The sequence below is a fragment of the Idiotropiscis lumnitzeri genome, chromosome 12 (assembly GCF_059441095.1).
Source record: "Idiotropiscis lumnitzeri isolate Australia: NSW breed Sydney's pygmy pipehorse chromosome 12, RoL_Ilum_1.0, whole genome shotgun sequence".
NCBI lineage: Eukaryota > Metazoa > Chordata > Actinopteri > Syngnathiformes > Syngnathidae > Idiotropiscis > Idiotropiscis lumnitzeri.
Window position 1 is genome coordinate 13359582 of NC_142402.1, and position 18943 is coordinate 13378524.

Here is an 18943-nt window from a genome sequence, read left to right on the forward strand (position 1 = left end):
CAAGTAGTACAGATCATCTTGGCGCGAACCAATCAGTGTGTCCCAAAATGAGGACAGGTGGATTGCCTGCAGGCGCTCTGTCATCATGAGAAGGAAGCAAATGGGATGGTTAGGTGGGGACACTTTCACTTGTCCACCCAAGCTTCCATTCACACCTCTTCCATTAACTTCAGGAAAACTGTTTTTATAAACAAGTCCAATTTAAGTACGACAAACTAATTGTAAGAAATGATAATAATAGTAATCGTTGATTTCCTAAAGGAAGTTACCAGAAACTAAATTAGACGAGTCAAATTTTTGAATGGGAAAAATACATAGTCATTTCTTCTCCATCTTTATGGGCTCGATGTTGAAGGTGTTATGTGTCCGGAGTCGTTTCTGTTCACCGCACATGGCAATAATGAATAGGAGCATGTTTTGCAGATTTAAACTAATTGCTTTTGTAACTCTACTCCAGGGATTCTTTTTCTTGAGATTATCCTCACGTGCTTGGGAAGTGACGTTCTGTGTAGGGTAAATTGACTTTGATACAGAATATTTATGAGGTTGGCATCACGACATCTCATTCACACCAAAAAAGATGATCAACACTTACTGTGTTAGGCAAAATTATGCTTTATTGTCTTTTGTCAACGGTGAGCGCCCAATCTTACGGAAAGTATCATCCACAGGCCCCCCCGAGCCACTTCGTCAGTTGACCTTGTTTAATGGTTTACACTCACCATTTGAGGGCAATGGAGTTGGGATTTATAAACTACCTAAGGATATATATTTCTCAGTATCTGGTTTAGGATGTTCAGGATTTGGAATATTTCTGGGACAGCACGGTATCGTCGTTAGTAAGTACATACGCCTCACAGTTAGTTGTGCATCCACATACTCTGACATCTTTTGAGATCGCATAATATGCGATTGGTTCACTAAAGACTCCAGTGTAAAAGTGAGTGTGAATGGTTGTTTGTCAATGTGCCCTGCGATTGGCTAGCGATCAGTCCAGAGTGTCCTATGCCTCTTGCCCAAAGTCAGCTGGCTCCAGCTCACCTGCGACCCTAATGAGGACAAGTGCTATAGAAAATGGATGGATGGGATTACCAAGGTAGTTTCCATATCCATTTGAGCAGTGGTACCACTCCCATTCTGAGGTTACATGAACGTACTCAGCAATTTGCGTTATGTAGCCTGTTACCCCCACCACTGAGGTTGTGCTGGTTTGCTTACTTAACCGAAAGCCACAAAACCTAAGAAAGGGTTATGTATATTTTAGCAGTAGCATTGCAATTATTTGCTCAATTCATTGATAAAATCTGTCTACATTTCAAATATTGCTTGCAAATCTGAAATCTGTGTGCCAATGAAAAAGGACAATTTTGCGAAAATCTAATCGAATCTGAACTTAAACCTATTCTATTATAATCAATAAGAATTTTTTTTTTATTATTATTTTAGCTTTTTTAATCATTTTGCAACAAAAGACATTCAGTACATACATATCTTCATGCAAACAGCAATGAGGGACTATAACATTCCTAAACAGAAGTATAATATTTCTTCCATGCAAACTGGCTGTAAACAGTCCTCCGCCATGTTGAGGTGTCGTTAGGAGATTCCCTGAGGGTTGCAAACATGAAAGTTGTTGTTAATGTCTCCTCGTGGGTCGTCGATGCTCAATAACCATGATATTGTACGTGGCTCTGTGTATACATCAAGCAGCTTATCATCTTACAGCCCAAACGTGATGTGTCACGTTCCTTCAGCACCTTTGCATTTTCTTTTACCTGAGTCACGTTTAAAATCTCGCTCTGCCAAGTTTCTGTTGGTGTCCCACAGGTAATGGAGGAAGAAGTTATCCATGTTGCTAATGTTGTTCTCTCTAGCTTTGTTCCCAGCCTACATTGTTACCGCACTTCTATGGGCATAGTCATTTTGTTTTTATATAAGCCTGTGATGCAGTTACAAGATACCGCGTCAAGTTGCCACGCAAAACAATGGCCTCGTCCTTCTTTTATCAATTGCTTTCACGCATGCAACAATCTCAGCTTTGTCACAGGCTCACATAAGTCATCCAAGATGATTCACATGAAACTTACCAACATTTATTTCAGGCTTCTTTTTCCCCGAGAAATCACTGAAGAGAGATGGTATGTTATTCGAAAGCCCATGAAGTGAAATGTGGAATAAGTTAGTGTACTTACCAATGCCACCGTTATACCCTGGGCAAGGAACTAAAAATAACACAAAAATAAAAATAAATGTATTTAGCAAGGACATCTGATATAGACCTAACAGCTTTGCAATACTGAACAAATAGATTATATCATGTTGCCATGGCAACAAGCAGTTTATTACTTAAATTCTCTATAACCCTTATAGAATACCCGCTCGGCTTCCCTGCGTGAAATTTGTATGTTAATAAGAAATGTGCCCCGAGTCTTATGCCATTAAGTACCACTAATTTCTATCAGTCAACCAAGAGGACCTGGGTTCAAGTCCCAGCTCAGTTATTTCTCGGAGGAGGTTGTATGTTCTCACCCGTCCGTGCTTGCCTGGGTTTTCTTCATCTTACTCCCACATTCCAAAAGCATGCACATTAGCTTTATTGTAGACTCTAAATAATCCGCAGGTGTGAATATGAGTAAAAATGTTTTTTCAGTCTATAGGTGCCTGGTGATTGGCTGGGCACCAGGACCAAAGACTGCTGGGATAGGAACTATGCTACGTGCCACCCTAATGAGGGTAATCGCTCTAGAATATGGATGTCACATCAGCAAATGTTTTCTTTATTTATCTTCCCATTTATGATCCGACTGACCTGAGTACGTCCTCTGCTGACAAAAGTTAACTTTGACTCCACTGGGTCCAACTGGCGCCGCCACCACCGTGTAGACGTCCCCGCAGCTTTCCTCCTGGATGTCGCAATACTTGCTGTTGGCAGCCGCAAGGCACGTGTAGTTGGCCGCCGTCCCATATAGCTCCACCGTGTGCTCCTTGATCTGAGGCGTCCATGAGGAGTGCCAGTACACCCTTAAGGAGTTGTTTGCCCAGCGATACAGTTTGACATTAGTCGGGCAGCAGGCACCTAGGAGAAACTTCAAATTAGCATTGTGTCATTAAGGTCTGATTATGTGTGCCAATGATATGTGGCCAGCAATACAAATTACGATCATCGTCGCATGGACACGCAAGAGCCACTTCATTAAGGATTTTCTAAGAAGTTCAAAACTTGAGTTGCGCAAAAGAGCTACTATCTTCCACTTGTTCCATGTATCCAATGTATACCGAGAACTTTTAATGCAGAGAAGCAGGCTCCCTTTTCTGGGTCTTCTCGTCGAGAAAATTTGATTAATTGCACGAGGAGACCAGCTATCCAATTCCCTGATTGGATTTTCGGAAGAAAATGCAGAGGGAGGCTGGAATGACATTTTTGACATGGACTGTGCAAGACCAAGAAGTCAGCAAGCTTGATTTGCCGGAAGGACAAGCTGGTCCTTGACATGGTGGAGGTAGAAACTGCATCACAGGTGCATGTTCAAGTTGGCCATGGAGATCACAGATCTTGAAAACCTCCCACCACAACTGTTAATTTCCATGTGTGACCCGATTTAGCCCAATTTCTGCAGCTGACGAAGATGTAAATAATCCCTTTGTCGAAGACACAATTTGCTATGTTGATTGATCTCACTTGATGAGAAGTCGTGAAATTTGCACTCGGACGTGTGTCCAGTGCTGCTGATGGCTTCCAGGATGACGCTGTAGTTCGTACCGCAGCTGATACATCCCATCAAGCAATGAAAATCAATAGTCCGACACTTGGCGTGTCCGTGCGACGAAGTCAGTGTGGCAATGTAGGAGCGAGCGCCACGGCCGGCTGACCAGGTCACGTTGGTCATGGCCTGCATGACCTGGGAGACATTCATAGACGTGGGACAGCAAGGACCTTAAAGAAATACAATGTGGTGATTCAAACAAAAGCACATGAAGCCATGTTAGTCTCGGGTGACCAATCATCCTCACGTACCTGTTTCTAAAATGTTACTGTATCCGGGTAGACTCCGTCCTGCGGGTGTGGTGGCCACGGCTGTGATCTCGTACGTTGCGCCGCAGGGCAACTGCGTCAGCTCACAGGAAGTGTTTCTTCCATGGCATGTGTGTGTATTGTAGTGTCCGGTGGCAGTGATGGTGTAATCTGTATTTTGGGCATTTGGGGTGGTGAATAGGACTCTGTATGAGGACTGGTTGAACTGCGTCAAATTCAAGATCTCTGGCGAACACGGCGCTGTGGACAGACAGGACAAAAAGTCACTTACAACTAGACATTTCTATCCCACAAAGAAATAAATCGAACTACATGGGTGTCCTCAGTTTATGACAGTACCTGCTGGCACAATTAGACAATAATGAATCAGCGGTGGCTTTGTCCCATCATTACCTGTCTCGTGCATGTGTGATGGGCAAGTGGTGTTGCACCCTCGTAGCTCGCTACACGGTGTGACCACCACGGAATAAACTCCGTTACACCTCAAATCTGACAGCACGCACACCGGCGCCGTGTCATTACAGTGTATGACCTCGTCAGCCCGCTTTGCTGTTGTCTCGTAGAGCTCTGACCCTTTGACCGATGACCATGTGATCTCTAGGGTCTCTGTAGAAACGGACTTTAAAGAAATACCCTCTGGGCAGCATGGAACTGGCAGGGGGGGATAGATAAGAGAAGAAAAATTGTTAAAAGTGTTTCATGATGGGTAAAATAAAAGCATTTTTACCTTTTTTTTCTGAATTTATATCGGTGTCAGATAAACCCTCATTCCAAAATCACAGCCTGCCTCTGACTTATATAACTAAGACATTAAAAATGGATCATGCACTATGATCCTTCCTACTGGTGGTGTAGTTCTGCACATGTGCAAAAGGACTGGCGCCAGCCTGGTTGTAGGGGAAGATACTGGTGAGGTAGGTATAACCACACATGCACAGGAAGTGGCAGCTGGTTCCAGTGGTGTTGCACGACTTCTCTGCACCGTCGTCCCTCTTTATGAAAGCCACGTAGAACTCCACTACCGGTACCTCATCCCATACGACTGAGCAGTTGTTCGGTTGGGCTTCCTCCACCCAGATGTTGTCTGGGGGACATGGATCTAACACATGGAAAGAAAGTGAATCAGAAATGGAAATCGTTTGGAATCCAGGTTATCGTCAATCTGAACGTATCGTGTCGTGGGAACAGGCCAAAGGTGTCTTTTAAAGCGATACTGTGTCTGATATGTGTGTGGTGGAGTAAGACCCACATGTAATGTAGTCTGCTGGTGGTGAGGGAAAACTGGGTCCGGCTGAGTTGAAAGCAGTGACAGAGACGGAGTGATTCTGACCACATCCCACCGGACTGATGTTACAGTGGTTACTGGCTGTGTTTGTACAGTTTTGACCATTAGTGGTCCAAGCCAGGTAGTCCTCAGCTCCTTTCACTGACATCCAGTGCACAGTGATTCCGAGAGCCCCGCCCACAGTCACATGGACGTGAACCAAATCTGGGCTTGTTGGACCTTTAAATGAAATCCAGAATAACATTAGACAGTAGTGGTCCCTTGATCTACAAGTCCCACATTGCTAGGTTGATTTAGTTTTTTTTTTCACTTTGGCTCTATTTCCGTCGACAGCGCTTCAGTGGCAGGGTGCTAAAGTTGGTGAATTCTGGCTGTTAAAAAAATATTTACAATGAGAATAATAATTTTGCGTTCAATCAACTGATTTCTACAAGGATTCTGAGTGTTTGTGCATGCTGTTGTCATACTTCCGAATGAAATACAATGCAAAGATGCGTCCGTTTTTTGTGCGGCGAGCCTATGGAAATAGAGCCCATTATGTTCACATTAGAGATTGACTGCAGAAAGGACGTCAAAGTAAAAATTCTGATTGCTCACGTGTGATCTGACACACAGTGAAGTCATCACCGGCACGGCCTTCAGAGTCCCGGGCTTCACCCTTGATGCAGTAAGTTGTCCCGGGCTCAAGGTCAACAAAGGTCATGTTGTGGTCAGTGGTGTTGACCTTGACGCGTGCGCTGGAGCCCTGCTGGATGATGCAAAGCATGTAGAGGGCAGCGTACTCAACGGGGGACCACGTGACTAGGATGGTGGCATCATCCGGGGAGGATGTGTTCAACTCGGGCGCCATCACCACTGAAGAGAAAATATATGAAGATGCACTAAGTACGATATGTTGTTTTGCAAGAGAGAGCGTCCCTGCGATTAGATTTCACTGCGTTCTCCCTGGGGAAGGGACAGCAGCTTGTTCTCATGGTTTCTCTTTACATTTTATGAAAACGCTGCATCACCTTGGATGGATACAGTTTCCACCATTCTGCATTGGCTGAAGAGCTCCGTGACGAGGACAATGAGAAGTGAAATGGCACACTGTTATGGCCAGCGGAGTGAGAAAGTCATTGTTCTAGGGGAACAACACTGTGGCCATGTTCGTACACAGATTAGCATTTGGAGTGAATTGCTTTGAAAGTGCAAGTCTGGCCACGTGAAAGTGGTTGGAAATGATCTTCACTAACACATTTTGACTGTAATACAGGATAGGTAACTTACAATGAGTGGAAATCTGCAATATATAGAGACTATAAAACATTTTTACTTTAAGCTCTGTTTAAGCTTTCTGAAAGTTACGTTTACTGATTAAAACTCACTTTTAAAACACATTTTTAACATCTCCAAACAAAAAAAATGCAAGACTATAGAAAAAAAACACATATTGTAGTGCTTGTGTACACGCATGTGCCTTGAAGAGGCGGGCGAACTGAGGTGGGGTGTGAATGTCTGGACGTGGGCTGTAGTTGTCAGTGTTTTACTGTTGCGGCATAAAAGTGCCCCAGCGATATCACTGAATTAAATGCATTTACATTTAAGTACAGTTTGGTTGTATTTCACTACATTTGTTTTTAATCTATAAGATGTGTTCGCTGTTAAACTTTAAAATGTATGTGCAATAAATCTTAATTGAAACATCTTTTAAGTAAACTTTACTTATATTTAAATGCAATGTTGATATTCAAACTGTGCTTTGATGTAGCATTTTAAAACAAGAACATTCTAATAAATTTATGCTTATCTCATTTTAGATGAGCAATTAGGCCTACTGTATGATTTTAATGTTCTTTATTATGCTGTTACTTGCACAGCTGCATATTTTTATTTATTTTTTCTTGGTGTAATAAAAAAAAACAATTTGAGAATGACTGCTACAATCGGTATAAAATGTCAGTCAGAATTCCAGGGTCATTCATGGTCACCATCTACACATCGATTGGTGTCTTATTACTACCTGTCCTGGCCTTGACGGGCTGTGAAGGTTGGCTCCTCCCTCCCGCGTTGATTGACATGACGCTCAGCCTATAATTTGTATAGGGCTGGAGCCCAACCACGGTGGCTGGGGAGCTGTTCACCGTGGTTTCTGACAAGAAATCACCGCTCTGAAACACAGCCCTCAGGGAATAGCCGGTCGCCCCGGCAACCTCTGTGAACTCCACAGTGATGCTGTTACTGTGCTTGGAGTAGGCCTGCACAATGTTGGGCACTTCAGGGGCTGTTGATGGATGTAAAGACGTTAATGCAAATGGAAAGAATGTTAGTGAAGACTTTTTTTTTTTTAAGTGCTGCAATTCTTAACAGAAGTCATCTCAATTTGTAAATATGTATATCATCACTGGACAGAACCCAGTTGGTCCAAATATCCCGATTACGGTACATTGTCAGCTCATTGTTTTATTTATTGCTCCTGCGAAGTATTAAAGGTGTTTTGTCTGGTCCGGATGGCCACACTTGAGCTGTGGCAACATAACATAATAATAATAATTATTATTATTATTATTATTAACTTCATCATTAAGGATAATTTTCACTTGTACGTCCCACGTACCATTTTCAGCTGTGCAGATCTGAAAATGACAAAAACAGAGTGGTCAATAAATTTAAAAAAAAAAATGTTGATCAACTACAGCGTTGATGCATTTCAAGGACAACATTCCATGGTCAAGGGTCAATGACTATCAAAGCCTGCGGGAACAAACATAGCAGGCTGCACATTACTTTCACTCAACGCAGATTTCAGCGCAGGTATTTCTTTCAAGTCTGAATGAATTTGTCCATTGAGGCAAGGGTGTGCATGCCACACACACTTGATGAAAGCTGTAAAATGTCAAAAGAGCCTGTGTGTTCACAATCATATCGCTGTGCAATGTAATATTGTTGAACTGCACATAGAATGTGCATTATATCATGGATGAGAAAAATAAATGGTGACCATCTGTGTCAAAGTGGCCTTATTAGTTGCGTTGTTAAGCAGATGTGCTAAAAGTACTCTTAAGCTTGTTTAAATTCTGTATGTACATAAAGACCGGTAAAAGTTGTCATACTGATTGAACGCCTTTCCTTGATACGAATGTAAGTTTTGAAATACAGACTTAAGTACAAAAATACACATTAATATTTACTATTAATTGTATACAGTACAATGTACGTGAAAACTTTAAGTTTCCACTATTACCTTACGTAGTGCTTGTACTGAGAAAAAAAAATCACATAAAATGGCACATGTTAAGAACTAGCAGGCATTTGCTTGGCTTTTAATGCTATCAAAACCAAAGTGTATTTTTGTTATTATTAACGTGTTCACATTAGCTAATGATAACACCAGGAAATTAATTTTCTAAAGCACGAAGCTGGCTGTTTTTAAGCTAGCGTGCCACACAACACATTAGCCACAAATCATTCTTGCTGATGACAGACTCAAACAATTATCTCAATAGTCCCTGTTTTTCTTTCTTTTATTCCATCATGTTATATGGCATATTTTCAAATGTAGGTGACAGGAAAAAATAAAAATTGATGTCAAGCACTGATACGTGAATTTTTTACTTCCCACCACTGTTAATGAGAATCAATCTGCGTAACGCAAACATGACTTACCTGTGTGATCATCAGCAAGAGTTTCAGCATCACCAGCCATGTTGTTGCCATAACTGCACAATTACTTCACAGCCTGGAGGCAAGATGAAAGTTTTGTTGTTGTTGTTCTAAAGAACTTGAGGTAAACCAAGATCGCTCCCTCACTTTTGGTCCGCTAAATGAGCCGACAGGTCCTATATTGTTTCTGCAAATACCAAAGATCCCCTGGGCTCAAACTCCTCCCCCCCCGGGGGAATTGTTGGAGTGAGTAAAAGAAGCTCATCTTTTCAAGATTGAAACTGAAAAATGACATTCAATACAATCGATTACAGCACAGTGTGGTAGTGGTTACCATGTGTGCTTCACACTTGAGAGGTTCTGGGTTTGAATACAACATGTTTGATACAGTTTTTGTCTTCAGTCTCATTATACAGTGCAGGTGTACGTACTGGACTCCTGCATGAAGCAAAAGGTGTATTGATGATCACTTGGCAAAGTGTCCTCAGGTTAGAAAAATGAACAATCAACAGGAACCATTCAAAACATGCCCTTCCCCGAAACAACAGTAGAACTTGATAGCCCACAACAACATTAAACTCATCCCAACACCAACCGACCTTGGCAGTGAAAGTGTTGGATCCACAAAGCAAGCCAACAGAAAGAAGACACATTTGGTGCTCAAAAGCCCGCGGGACGGCCATTAGATGTGTTAAATAGGCGGTGGCGCAGCAAAGAGAACAAAGGGGATTTTCCTCGAATGTTATTTTGACCTATTAAATTTGATTGGTAGTTTATGGCTTTGTCACGGTCAGGGATCGTGAGGATTAAATGACAAACCACTGGAAAGCAGTCCATAAAGAAGAAAAACACACAAGTTGACGCGATAAAAGTTTAAATTTAATGAGTGACTCTTCATGTATTTGAAAAAATACAATAGTAACACATGAGCAAAAAAAAACAATTGTTACAAAGTGTAACTTCAATTTAAGCCTGTGATTCTCAAAGTGTGTTTGAGTACCACTAGAATGGGAGCTTCCTCTGGTGGTATGCAAAAGAATTACTGTTGAAGTACAATTCAGTTGTATTTAACTTTTGAGTTATATTGTCAAAAATACATACATTTACGAATAAATATTGTCGCAGAATTTTAGTGTGCATCAGTGTTTTGGTCAAACACTGTACATGACAAAAACAAGCATTTATGCTAGTGCTAACACAAGATGAGAGGAGGCAAAAGATGTCATTTCTAGGAGAGCTAAATTATTCCATTTTTACAGTTCAGTGCATTATCAGGAGTCATTCAAATTAATACACATCTTTCATTTAATTTTTTTATTTATTTTTATTTTAAGATTGGGCAAATGTAATGAATCAATCTAAAAACATCAACTATAGCTTAGTGGAAGAGTAACATTGTTGATATTGCTCTATTTTTTTGATGATGATACCTCAAATATAATAATAGTTACTATATTATGAATTCGATGGCTTATGTTGTGCTTTTGATTACGCGTAGAAAATATGCAAAAATATTGGGCCACCTGGCTATAACGACAGAGAGTGAAAATATGAATGAAAGAAGGAGCTGCCAACGCTAACTGAAACTGTAACTCTTGAACGTTTTCCGTGAAGACCTTTGACAACATTTTAGAGTCTGTCTGTATTTTAGTGAGGTTTCAAGGCACTGATGTAATACGGCTTGCCTCTCTATCTCGGTTGCAGTTCATCCCAAATTTGAGACAGTCACGTCATGCTAAAACAACAACAAAAAAATCCCTCCCATTCGTCCCCCAACGTCCATATGGTGAACTAGCTAAAGAAATTGTCTCTTTTGTTCCTATGCTTTTTTTGAGTGCAGCCATGCAATGATTCTTGCACCCTCGCAGCTGAATGTTGCACATTCCCCTGCGCTAGGAGTTGCGCTTTGGCCAGGTCTGCCGTCAGTCTCTTCGCCATGCGGTCCGTTGTCCTCTTCATGCTGCGAGCGGCCTCAATGGCTTGGTCCAAAGTCCTGTTCATCTCCTCCTCCTTGAAAACAGAAGGCGGAAATAAACATCAAGCATTTATAGCGGAAGAATATGATCAGTATTTGGGGAGAAAGAACACCTTGCTTCGTCTCCTGCTGACAGGCCTTTGCAAAACAGGGGACGGCGTATGTTGAAAGTACACATCGCTGGGCAGCAGCGCTGTATCTGACTGAGTGGAACGCTTCCGGTGATTGGTCGCAAGCGGTGGTGATTCGTTTACTTTGTAGCTGAATATGACAAGAAAGTTTTATGTGGAATCGCTGGCTGTGAAATGGTGGTGATGTGTTTGTGTGTTTACCTGGCAGGTAGACTGCAGGAGGAGCCAAAGTTGACTTGGAGCAGTGGCCTTTGGGAGGGCTGAGGTGTGAGGCAAAACTGTCCACCTTTTGAGTAAAGGCTAGCCATGATGGCCTCTGATGGAAGAAACACAAACAATGTGGTAAATGCACAATAATGTGTTTTTTTAATACTTGCTCATTGTGAAAGATTTGGAAATCCAGCTTTTGGAAATGACGATGATGAGAAATTGCAACATTTGGTGACATGGCCAATATGTGAAATTAAATCTTTCCTTTTTCCTTTTTCTTCTTAGGCTGGTGATGAGCAGCGAATGATTTCCTCCAAACATGACAGCTAGCGTTCACGGCAGAGTTGAATCTTTAATTTACATTGTTAAATGCCAAACATACTGTGTGTAAAACTGATGTACATGCCGCAACATAGCTGACCTTGGTTGGCTTGCAGTGTCTCCTGTTTCCTGGTGACCCTCTTGCCTCCTACAGGCCGACTGTCAAACTGCAGCATGCTTTCCGAGCAGGACGTGTCACCGTCGTCTGTACCTGGAGCCACATCAATGTAAGTACGGTATATAACGGACATTCAGATTCATGTATTTTGTGCTTTTACTGAAACACCATGAACAACCAAAGCCCCGTCGAATTCGGAAAGTAGTACTGCAATTTGTGTCAAGTAACTATGTTGACGTGACACATCTTGACTGAAAGACAAACTTTGTGTGTTAGGAAGGAGCTAAGATTAGCCTGGGTCGTTAGTGGAAATTACAAAGACTATTTGCCATATGTCCATGTACACAGACATTACGAGTACATTTTTCAAACTCAAATCATCTGTCCGCCATTCATTTGTTGTGTTTATGTTGGAAGATGAGTTTAAAGTGGTGTAGGATCATAGTTGGTGTTATATTTACAGTTTAATTATCAACGCTATTATCAACATATCTCAGTCCCGTTGTGGAGGGGGTTTACTGTAATGCTTTAAAACACCAAAGTCGTGAAGAACCTTTGCTCTTGCTGGGGTCCATATCTGTTGAAATCCAGTCTTCCATTTTTAACTGACTCGGGCTGAAATCGCTCAGACCTTGTCTGCTGCCTGTTGACTTCCACGAGCTAAAGTTTAAAATGATGCCGTTAGTTTTTTATGTTTTTACAAAGGCTCGTGCATCATTTCCTCCTACCTGGCTGTTTTGTAGTGGGTCCTGCCTTTGACCTTTGACCTACGCTCTTGACGATCTTGCCTATATTTGGAGGCCAGGTAATCCATCTTTCTCGACAGGTGAGGCAACTGGACCAGACCTTCTTCCAGGTCCTTCTTCATTCTGGACACCTCTACCTGCAAGGCCAGGATAGCCTCACTGGACACACACAAACACACCGCAGATGTGCTCACGAGGTAATCGACTAGAAAGTAAAAAGGCATTTGGAGGTATTGACCTGTTACAAGAGCACAGATGATGTTTTCTCTGCTCTGCAGCCATCGCTGGGCTCAGGATGGGTTCAGAGTCGTAGCGATTGTTTGCATCAGTACCTGTTCAGGTCATGGATGGAAAAGATTGACTTAAATGGTCACTGCAATGATGAGAATGAAGGGTGAACTCACCCCGTATGTTGAGGGAAGATGTCTTAATGGTATTTTGGACCCATAGTTCTACTGCGGCTGTTGGATTTTCAGGCTGGGCTTGGACCGGCGACTTCTGCCGATGGCTGTTTACGTCCTTTGGATGGACAGATGTCAGCAGATTAAGGGAGGCGTCTTCACTGTCGGACGTAGTAAGTCCGTCACTGGGCACTCTGGGGAAGGGTTATGCACTAAAATCACATTGGAAGCATGCAAATGTGATATACACAAATCACGCGTTTGTACCTGCACCTTTAATCGACTTAATTCATCACAATCATGTCATAATTATAAATAACATCAATCTGATACCAAAAAAACCCCAAAAAAACAGCGTAAATCATCTGGAGTTGTTCAGAATCAGTATTTGTCTGGTTTTAGGACAAAAATCAAAACAACTCCACTCAACTTTATTTTTAAACATTTCAGAAAAAAAGCTGTAACAGGGCGCAGCACAACTGCTATATCAGTGCATCTGATAATTCCTTTGTACCTTTCGGAGGAAGAATTAAGATGCAGTATTCCACTGGACTGATTCAAGTAGGAGCTCCCAAATCCACTGTCTGTCTCTCTGCATACAGCACCCTGCACCCCCCCCCCAAAAAAAAAAAAAAAAACAGTCAAGTACTCGCGTCTACTTCAAAATGCAAACCAAGCAAAGAATATTCGAGTTGACCTGTGATAATGAGTGTGCATCAGGGGAAGAAGAGACCTCCACAGCCAGACTGACACCTTCACCAAGGTCACACTCTGGGTTTAGAACGCCATCTTGTGTGTGACTGCAGCAAGACAATTTGACAGCTTTAATGATGCAGACTAAATCATTGCACCCGTAATAACAACACTGACCTTCCCGATGTCCATTTTGCACGGGTTCCACTCCAAGTGTCATTACTTGCTCTTCCCTCCAACAAGGCTGAATGTCTCGACGCATCACAGAACTCCTCATCATCAGGATCTAGAGGTCCTGTCACAGAGATCTCCCGGCATACAGAAAACCTGCACACAATCCCAAACACACTGACCGCAATGAAACCGAACACTGACACGGCAACCTGAAACATAATCTGCTTGCAAGAAGAAGATTCATGAATAGCTGTGCTGTGCTGTACATTATTTCGTGAAAATCAAGCAATCGTTTATAAGAGAATATAAGAGCCTCACCTGTCGTTAACTTGCATTGAGTCACTGCTTATGAACTCACTGCTTTCGTCTGATCTATCATTTTTACCGGTCTCGTCTTCCTTTTGTTCCTCCGTCTCCGTTGTAAAATATTCAGCGGTCAATCGTACACTTGACCCCTGAAACATGAGACACACTCACAAAGTTATTGCGCTTTTCTCTACACGAGCTACACTCTCAAATGTGAATTAAAAATCACACAATGAGGACGCAGCAACCAATGTATTGTGTGTCGGCGATAAAGAAGCTGCCAGAAATTTGGGGGAAAAAAATTAGGAATGCTGGAATGATAGTACTGGAGTTGATCTATTGAAATAATATTTTTTTTCCCAAAATAGAATTGTACTGTATTTTCCAGACTAAGGCACAGCAACTCTTTTTGGAGAAAAAAAAAAAACGATATACAAGCCGCAGTTTTCTATGTTGAAAAAAATTAGTTGTTAGACGCATGGTTCAAAATCCAGGAAATTCACTGCCTGCAAGCGTCACAATTAATTTCCTGCCTGGATGCAGCAGTGCCATCCAATCATGTTGCAATGGGGCGTGTCCTGACTAGAACTTAAGTGCGATTCATAGTCGTTCTTCTCATAGAATAAATAATACAATATATGGTTGAGAGTATTTTTCTATTGTCTGTCTACATGTACTGCTGTACCGTTTGTGTTGAAATATTGGCTGTTTACGAGATGAAAACACAGCCACATGGATGCTCGTCATTTCCCACGTTTGCATTAGCCTTAAGCTAGCTGATTAAACGCAAAGCGAGGTGTAATTCTCTTTTGTTACCTCATGCAGTGATGGTGGAGGCGAGGCCTTCTCTGATTGGTTGTTTGTTACGGGAATTGCCGACAAAAGAGGCGGAATGATCTGCTCGTCCCTGTTTTTGTCGATCATCTCCTTAATATCCTCCAGGTGCATCCCCACCCTAAAAATTTCCCCTTCCGCCAGTCTGCACGCATGTAAAAAGACAATCACATGACTGCATGCCCAAATAGAGCGAAATGCGTTGAAGGCACACCTGTTCGGGTCGAACGTTCCGATGTTTCTGCACAGGCCCAAATAATTCTGCATTTCCAGCGCTCGGTGCTCTTCTTTCTTGCTCATGTATTGCCTTTCCAGTTGGTCCTGCGCTTGCATCAAGCTCCTCAACATCTACCAGAAAATCACAGTTTACAATCGCACACAAACGTCCGTATTGCAATCTCCGCTAACCATTTGCTGTTCTTCTGTGCTGACCGACATGTTGTTTACACTCCGCTTGAAATCATCCACCTGCACAGAAGATGTTTGGTCTCCATTTTTTTTTCATTTGCTTTATTTGATTAGTAATATGGATGCAACTTTTTGAGAACTAACCGTCTGCATGAACTGGCGAATGACAGCTCTCAGCTCAGCAGTCATTTTCTCAGCTTCACTGATACCATCTTGATCAGCATTGGGCTTCATCTCATCCTGGTTGACTGTGTTTATTTTTTCAACAATGTTCTCTGAAACATGATTTAGAGAAGTGATTTCAAAAGATCATAAATATGCTTCATGTTATGAGGAAAAAATGAATTACGAAAGGTCAAACATGTTTTACAGAAAAAGGGAAAATGACTGAAAATGTCATAGTAAGAGTCATCATATTTATAAAATGACTTTACGCTCGTGTTTCATGAAACTTAAGCAGCCCGAGAAGATGTTTGCGTAAGCAGAATCATGTCACTTGACCCCATTTGTCTCCATGGAAACAAGCGGTATATGCTCCGTCTTATTCGCAGTCGGTGAAGCAAAACGCCGTCCTGTTGCAATATCGCATGTAGCAACGTACCCCGTGCTGGAATGTGAGGCGCTGCAGGTCCAACATGGCTTCCCTCACTGGAGTTACCTGGGTCATCTTCGATGCAAATGCCTGAGGAAGGCTGTGAGAAAAGAGGATATGATAATAAACTTGTTTTTTTTCCCTTAACCTCATTACGATTGGATCAGATCTAAAATGTACCTAACCTCATTTTATCTAAATTCTCAGCCCTGTCATATTTGGCCAGGAGTTTATCGTATTCAGGCTAACGACATTAAAAAAAATATTTATGCATTATTATTGTTGCACACTTGAGTACAATGACAATAAAGGGATTTCTGATTTCTGATGACCATAGCCTCGGAATAAGTGAACAAAGCAACTTGTATTGTGTAAGACTATATAGAGAGTTAATCAATTCAAGTAATTGACTCCCTAACTAAAATATGACAACTACCTAGCGATGCCACAAGATGGTGGCAAAAGACTACTTTTGTCCAAATGAACTTAATCAATTCACTTCAAAATATTTCCTTTGCAGAAAGATGCAACAAGATTGCAAAGCACCCACAAACACACACATACAATGTTCCTTTGCTCGTGAGCTATTTTTAGAACAGGCCCAAGGGCATCTTACGTGGTCCTTGGAAGCTACCTGGAAATCTGTCGGCACCATATTGGTGACCCCTGACCTAAATATCCCACTTGGTCAATCCCAGACTGCTCTGGTTGAGTTTTTTTTTTTCAATCGTTATTGGGATTCCTCAAGGCAAAAAAATGACCATATCAAATTTACTGGCAGAAATAGAAATGTGCTTAAATTAATAGTAGAAAAAGGTATTTACCTGCAAATGAGGCACCGGGACAGGACTGGTCTGGTCATGTGTGTCTTTGAGGACTTGACCTGAATCCTCCAGGACCCTGCTGATCACCTCTAACATTCCCGGGGAGGATTGGGCTCGGATCATGGGACTGGGGACTTGAGGAACAACCCTGACTGGACCATTAGGACCTTTTGGAATTTTCACCTTCGGGGCAACCTTGGAGAAGTCAGGGAGAGGGTAATGGACTTGACCCTGACCGTATTTCAGCTCGCCAAAGGAGCTGCTGCGCAAATGTGACACTTTCCTGATGTGGACTTCACACTCGTCACATTTTACTGGTGTTGCGACACTTTCTTCTCCGCTGGATGCATTATTGTCCTCCTCCAAACATTCTATTTTTGGAGTACTATCGCCGTCGCTGTACAAATTTCTGACTGAAGGCTTCTCAGAAACACTGCTCACCACCGTGTTATTCTGTGTGGTGCGTGATATGCTAGAGAGAAGGTCGTCTACACTTTCCAGCAGCGAGACCTCTGGAAGGGTCTCGGCTTCAATCAGCCTTGCAGTCTGCAGCAACTCCTTCGGGGAGAAATGCCGCAACAACAGCTGGTTAATGTCTACTGGAGGTCGAGTGCATGGTTGGTGGACCTCGTCACCCTGTTCGCCATCATGTTCTTCTTTCTCCAAATGAGGTCCACCAGAAACCAAATTAAGGTGTGTCGTACCATCGTTTGTCCCAGCTTGTCCTCCATCAGAGGTCACGTTACGACGCATACAATTGAAGTAAGTACCGCTAAGGTCGCCATCATAAGGGAGGTCGTCCTGATCCTCATCGCTCGTATTTTGACCAAGGTCCTCATGTTGCTGGTTTAGGAGCTTCTCATTCTGGAATATGCTGCTCTTAGTTGGTAAATCTTTTTCACTGACAACAATGGAGTCTGAAACAGAGTCATCTGGAAAGATAAAAAATAAGATTATCTTAAAGGTGCTTGTTTGACAACCTTTTTTTTTTTTTAGCCAAGTACGGCTACCTTCTAACCATCCTTTTGCCGTGTAATATAAATATATCTATAATATCTATAATGTGGCCTACATTTCATGTGTATTATTATTATTGCGTTGTGTCACCAACCATTACAGTCCAAGTCGTTGCAGTTGTCAAACTGTGTGGTGTTTTAGACTCACCACTGAAATGAATGCTGGCCTCAGACACGGCAGATTCTGTCTGGGACCGAGGCAAAGCCAAACAAGAAGCCTGCAGATCACTGAGGTGGAGACTCTCATCCTCACTGAGATCCACCACGATTCTCTGCTGGATACACTTTTCCCATAATAAAGTTGTCTTGCGTTCTTCCTGGACTTCTTCGTCGGAATCTTCTTGTTCATCCTCCATGACCAGCGAGGAGACCTTGTAAGTGAGTCTTTTTTTTTATTTTTATTTTTTTTTGACAATGCAACAAGTTAACAACTCCAATCAATTTCAGTACAATAATTGGATTTGTTAACATGTCAGTGATGTTTTAAATAATTTACACACTCTCGAAGTTTTACATTACGCCAACATTTTTGATTGACTGACTCATTGATCTCTACAAAGTAGCACACATGCGCTCATGCACTCACTATTTAAAGGCAGATATTGGAGAACATAATGTAAATTATAATGTAATATACATCATTAAAATGCAAAGAGGTTTTTAAGTTAATTTTTAATTTGATTCGGAGCATGTATAGGCTGCATTTAACACTAAATAACCAGTATAAAAGTACGTGACCAAAAAAATTGTAATTGAGAATGAAAAAAAAAAACTAAACAATAATATTAAACTAAATAAATCAATCTTGCATAATATCCTCTATCTGCATGTAGTATAAAGTCAGTGTGTCACAACTGTCTACAGTTCATCTACATTAAAATACTTAAAAGATTGATAGTAGGTAGGTACTTACTCAAGTAATAGACAGGTCCTTTAAAAAAAATAAGTCTTGTACAAGACGTCAACTCTTGTAAATAAGTCCAAAGCTTCTCCCAATTCCTGTCCTGACATATGCTTTCTTGGACAGGTTTTGTTTCTGCACCATCATTAATATTGCACATGTGAGTGGTGTCCATCTGGACCTGCACTGTCAGCTGTACAAGCGTCGGGTTGCCTGGCAACGGTAGTTAAAATGACGTCTGGATTTTGATCTTTTTTTTTCTTTTTTGAGAAAATCGCCAAGCTTGATACCACCGCCACTGCATTATGAAGAATATCATATACATGCATACTG

At 41.8% G+C, this 18943-nt stretch overlaps 2 protein-coding genes and 1 long non-coding RNA gene across 3 annotated transcripts in view; 1 reads left to right on the plus strand and 2 right to left on the minus strand.

The window, feature by feature from the left end:
• Positions 1-13197, plus strand: part of LOC148326011 (uncharacterized) — a 36622-nt gene extending 23425 nt beyond the window's left edge. The window contains exons 3-5 of the long non-coding RNA XR_015846072.1: positions 11275-11408; positions 11562-11824; positions 12542-13197. This is a non-coding gene — a long non-coding RNA (uncharacterized LOC148326011). The remainder of the gene's footprint in view (positions 1-11274; positions 11409-11561; positions 11825-12541) is intronic.
• fndc7a (fibronectin type III domain containing 7a) lies at positions 1991-9108 on the minus strand. Its single transcript, XM_088311592.1, has 12 exons — positions 8964-9108; positions 7915-7933; positions 7321-7581; positions 5916-6173; positions 5283-5537; positions 4878-5132; positions 4427-4684; positions 4016-4273; positions 3680-3934; positions 2810-3076; positions 2193-2222; positions 1991-2125 (listed from the first exon to the last, which is right to left on the minus strand). The coding sequence occupies exons 1-12, from the start codon at positions 9012-9014 to the stop codon at positions 2094-2096; spliced, it is 2199 nt and encodes a 732-aa protein (XP_088167718.1). The 5' UTR covers positions 9015-9108; the 3' UTR covers positions 1991-2093.
• aknad1 (AKNA domain containing 1) lies at positions 10050-18677 on the minus strand. Its single transcript, XM_088310178.1, is given in 21 exon segments — positions 10050-10970; positions 11049-11196; positions 11268-11382; positions 11698-11808; positions 12269-12375; positions 12444-12620; positions 12700-12793; positions 12866-13056; positions 13377-13468; positions 13560-13662; positions 13733-13882; positions 14048-14184; positions 14852-15014; positions 15084-15217; positions 15278-15337; positions 15422-15552; positions 15879-15969; positions 16018-16113; positions 16694-17625; positions 17858-18080; positions 18623-18677. Coding segments are annotated over 20 exon segments (3459 nt in total). The 5' UTR covers positions 18066-18080; positions 18623-18677; the 3' UTR covers positions 10050-10751.
• Between the last annotated feature and the right edge of the window lie 266 nt (positions 18678-18943).

Excerpts from the sequence above, each read along its gene's own strand:
- fndc7a (XM_088311592.1), bottom strand. The coding sequence starts at position 9,014 with ATGGCAACAACATGGCTGGTGATGCTGAAACTCTTGCTGATGATCACA. Across the intron at positions 5,133-5,282 it reads ACCAGCAGACTACATTACAT|ATCCATGTCCCCCAGACAAC; the intron begins GTGGGTCTTACT and ends TCCATGTGTTAG. Across the intron at positions 3,935-4,015 it reads CAGTAACATTTTAGAAACAG|GTCCTTGCTGTCCCACGTCT; the intron begins GTACGTGAGGAT and ends TATTTCTTTAAG.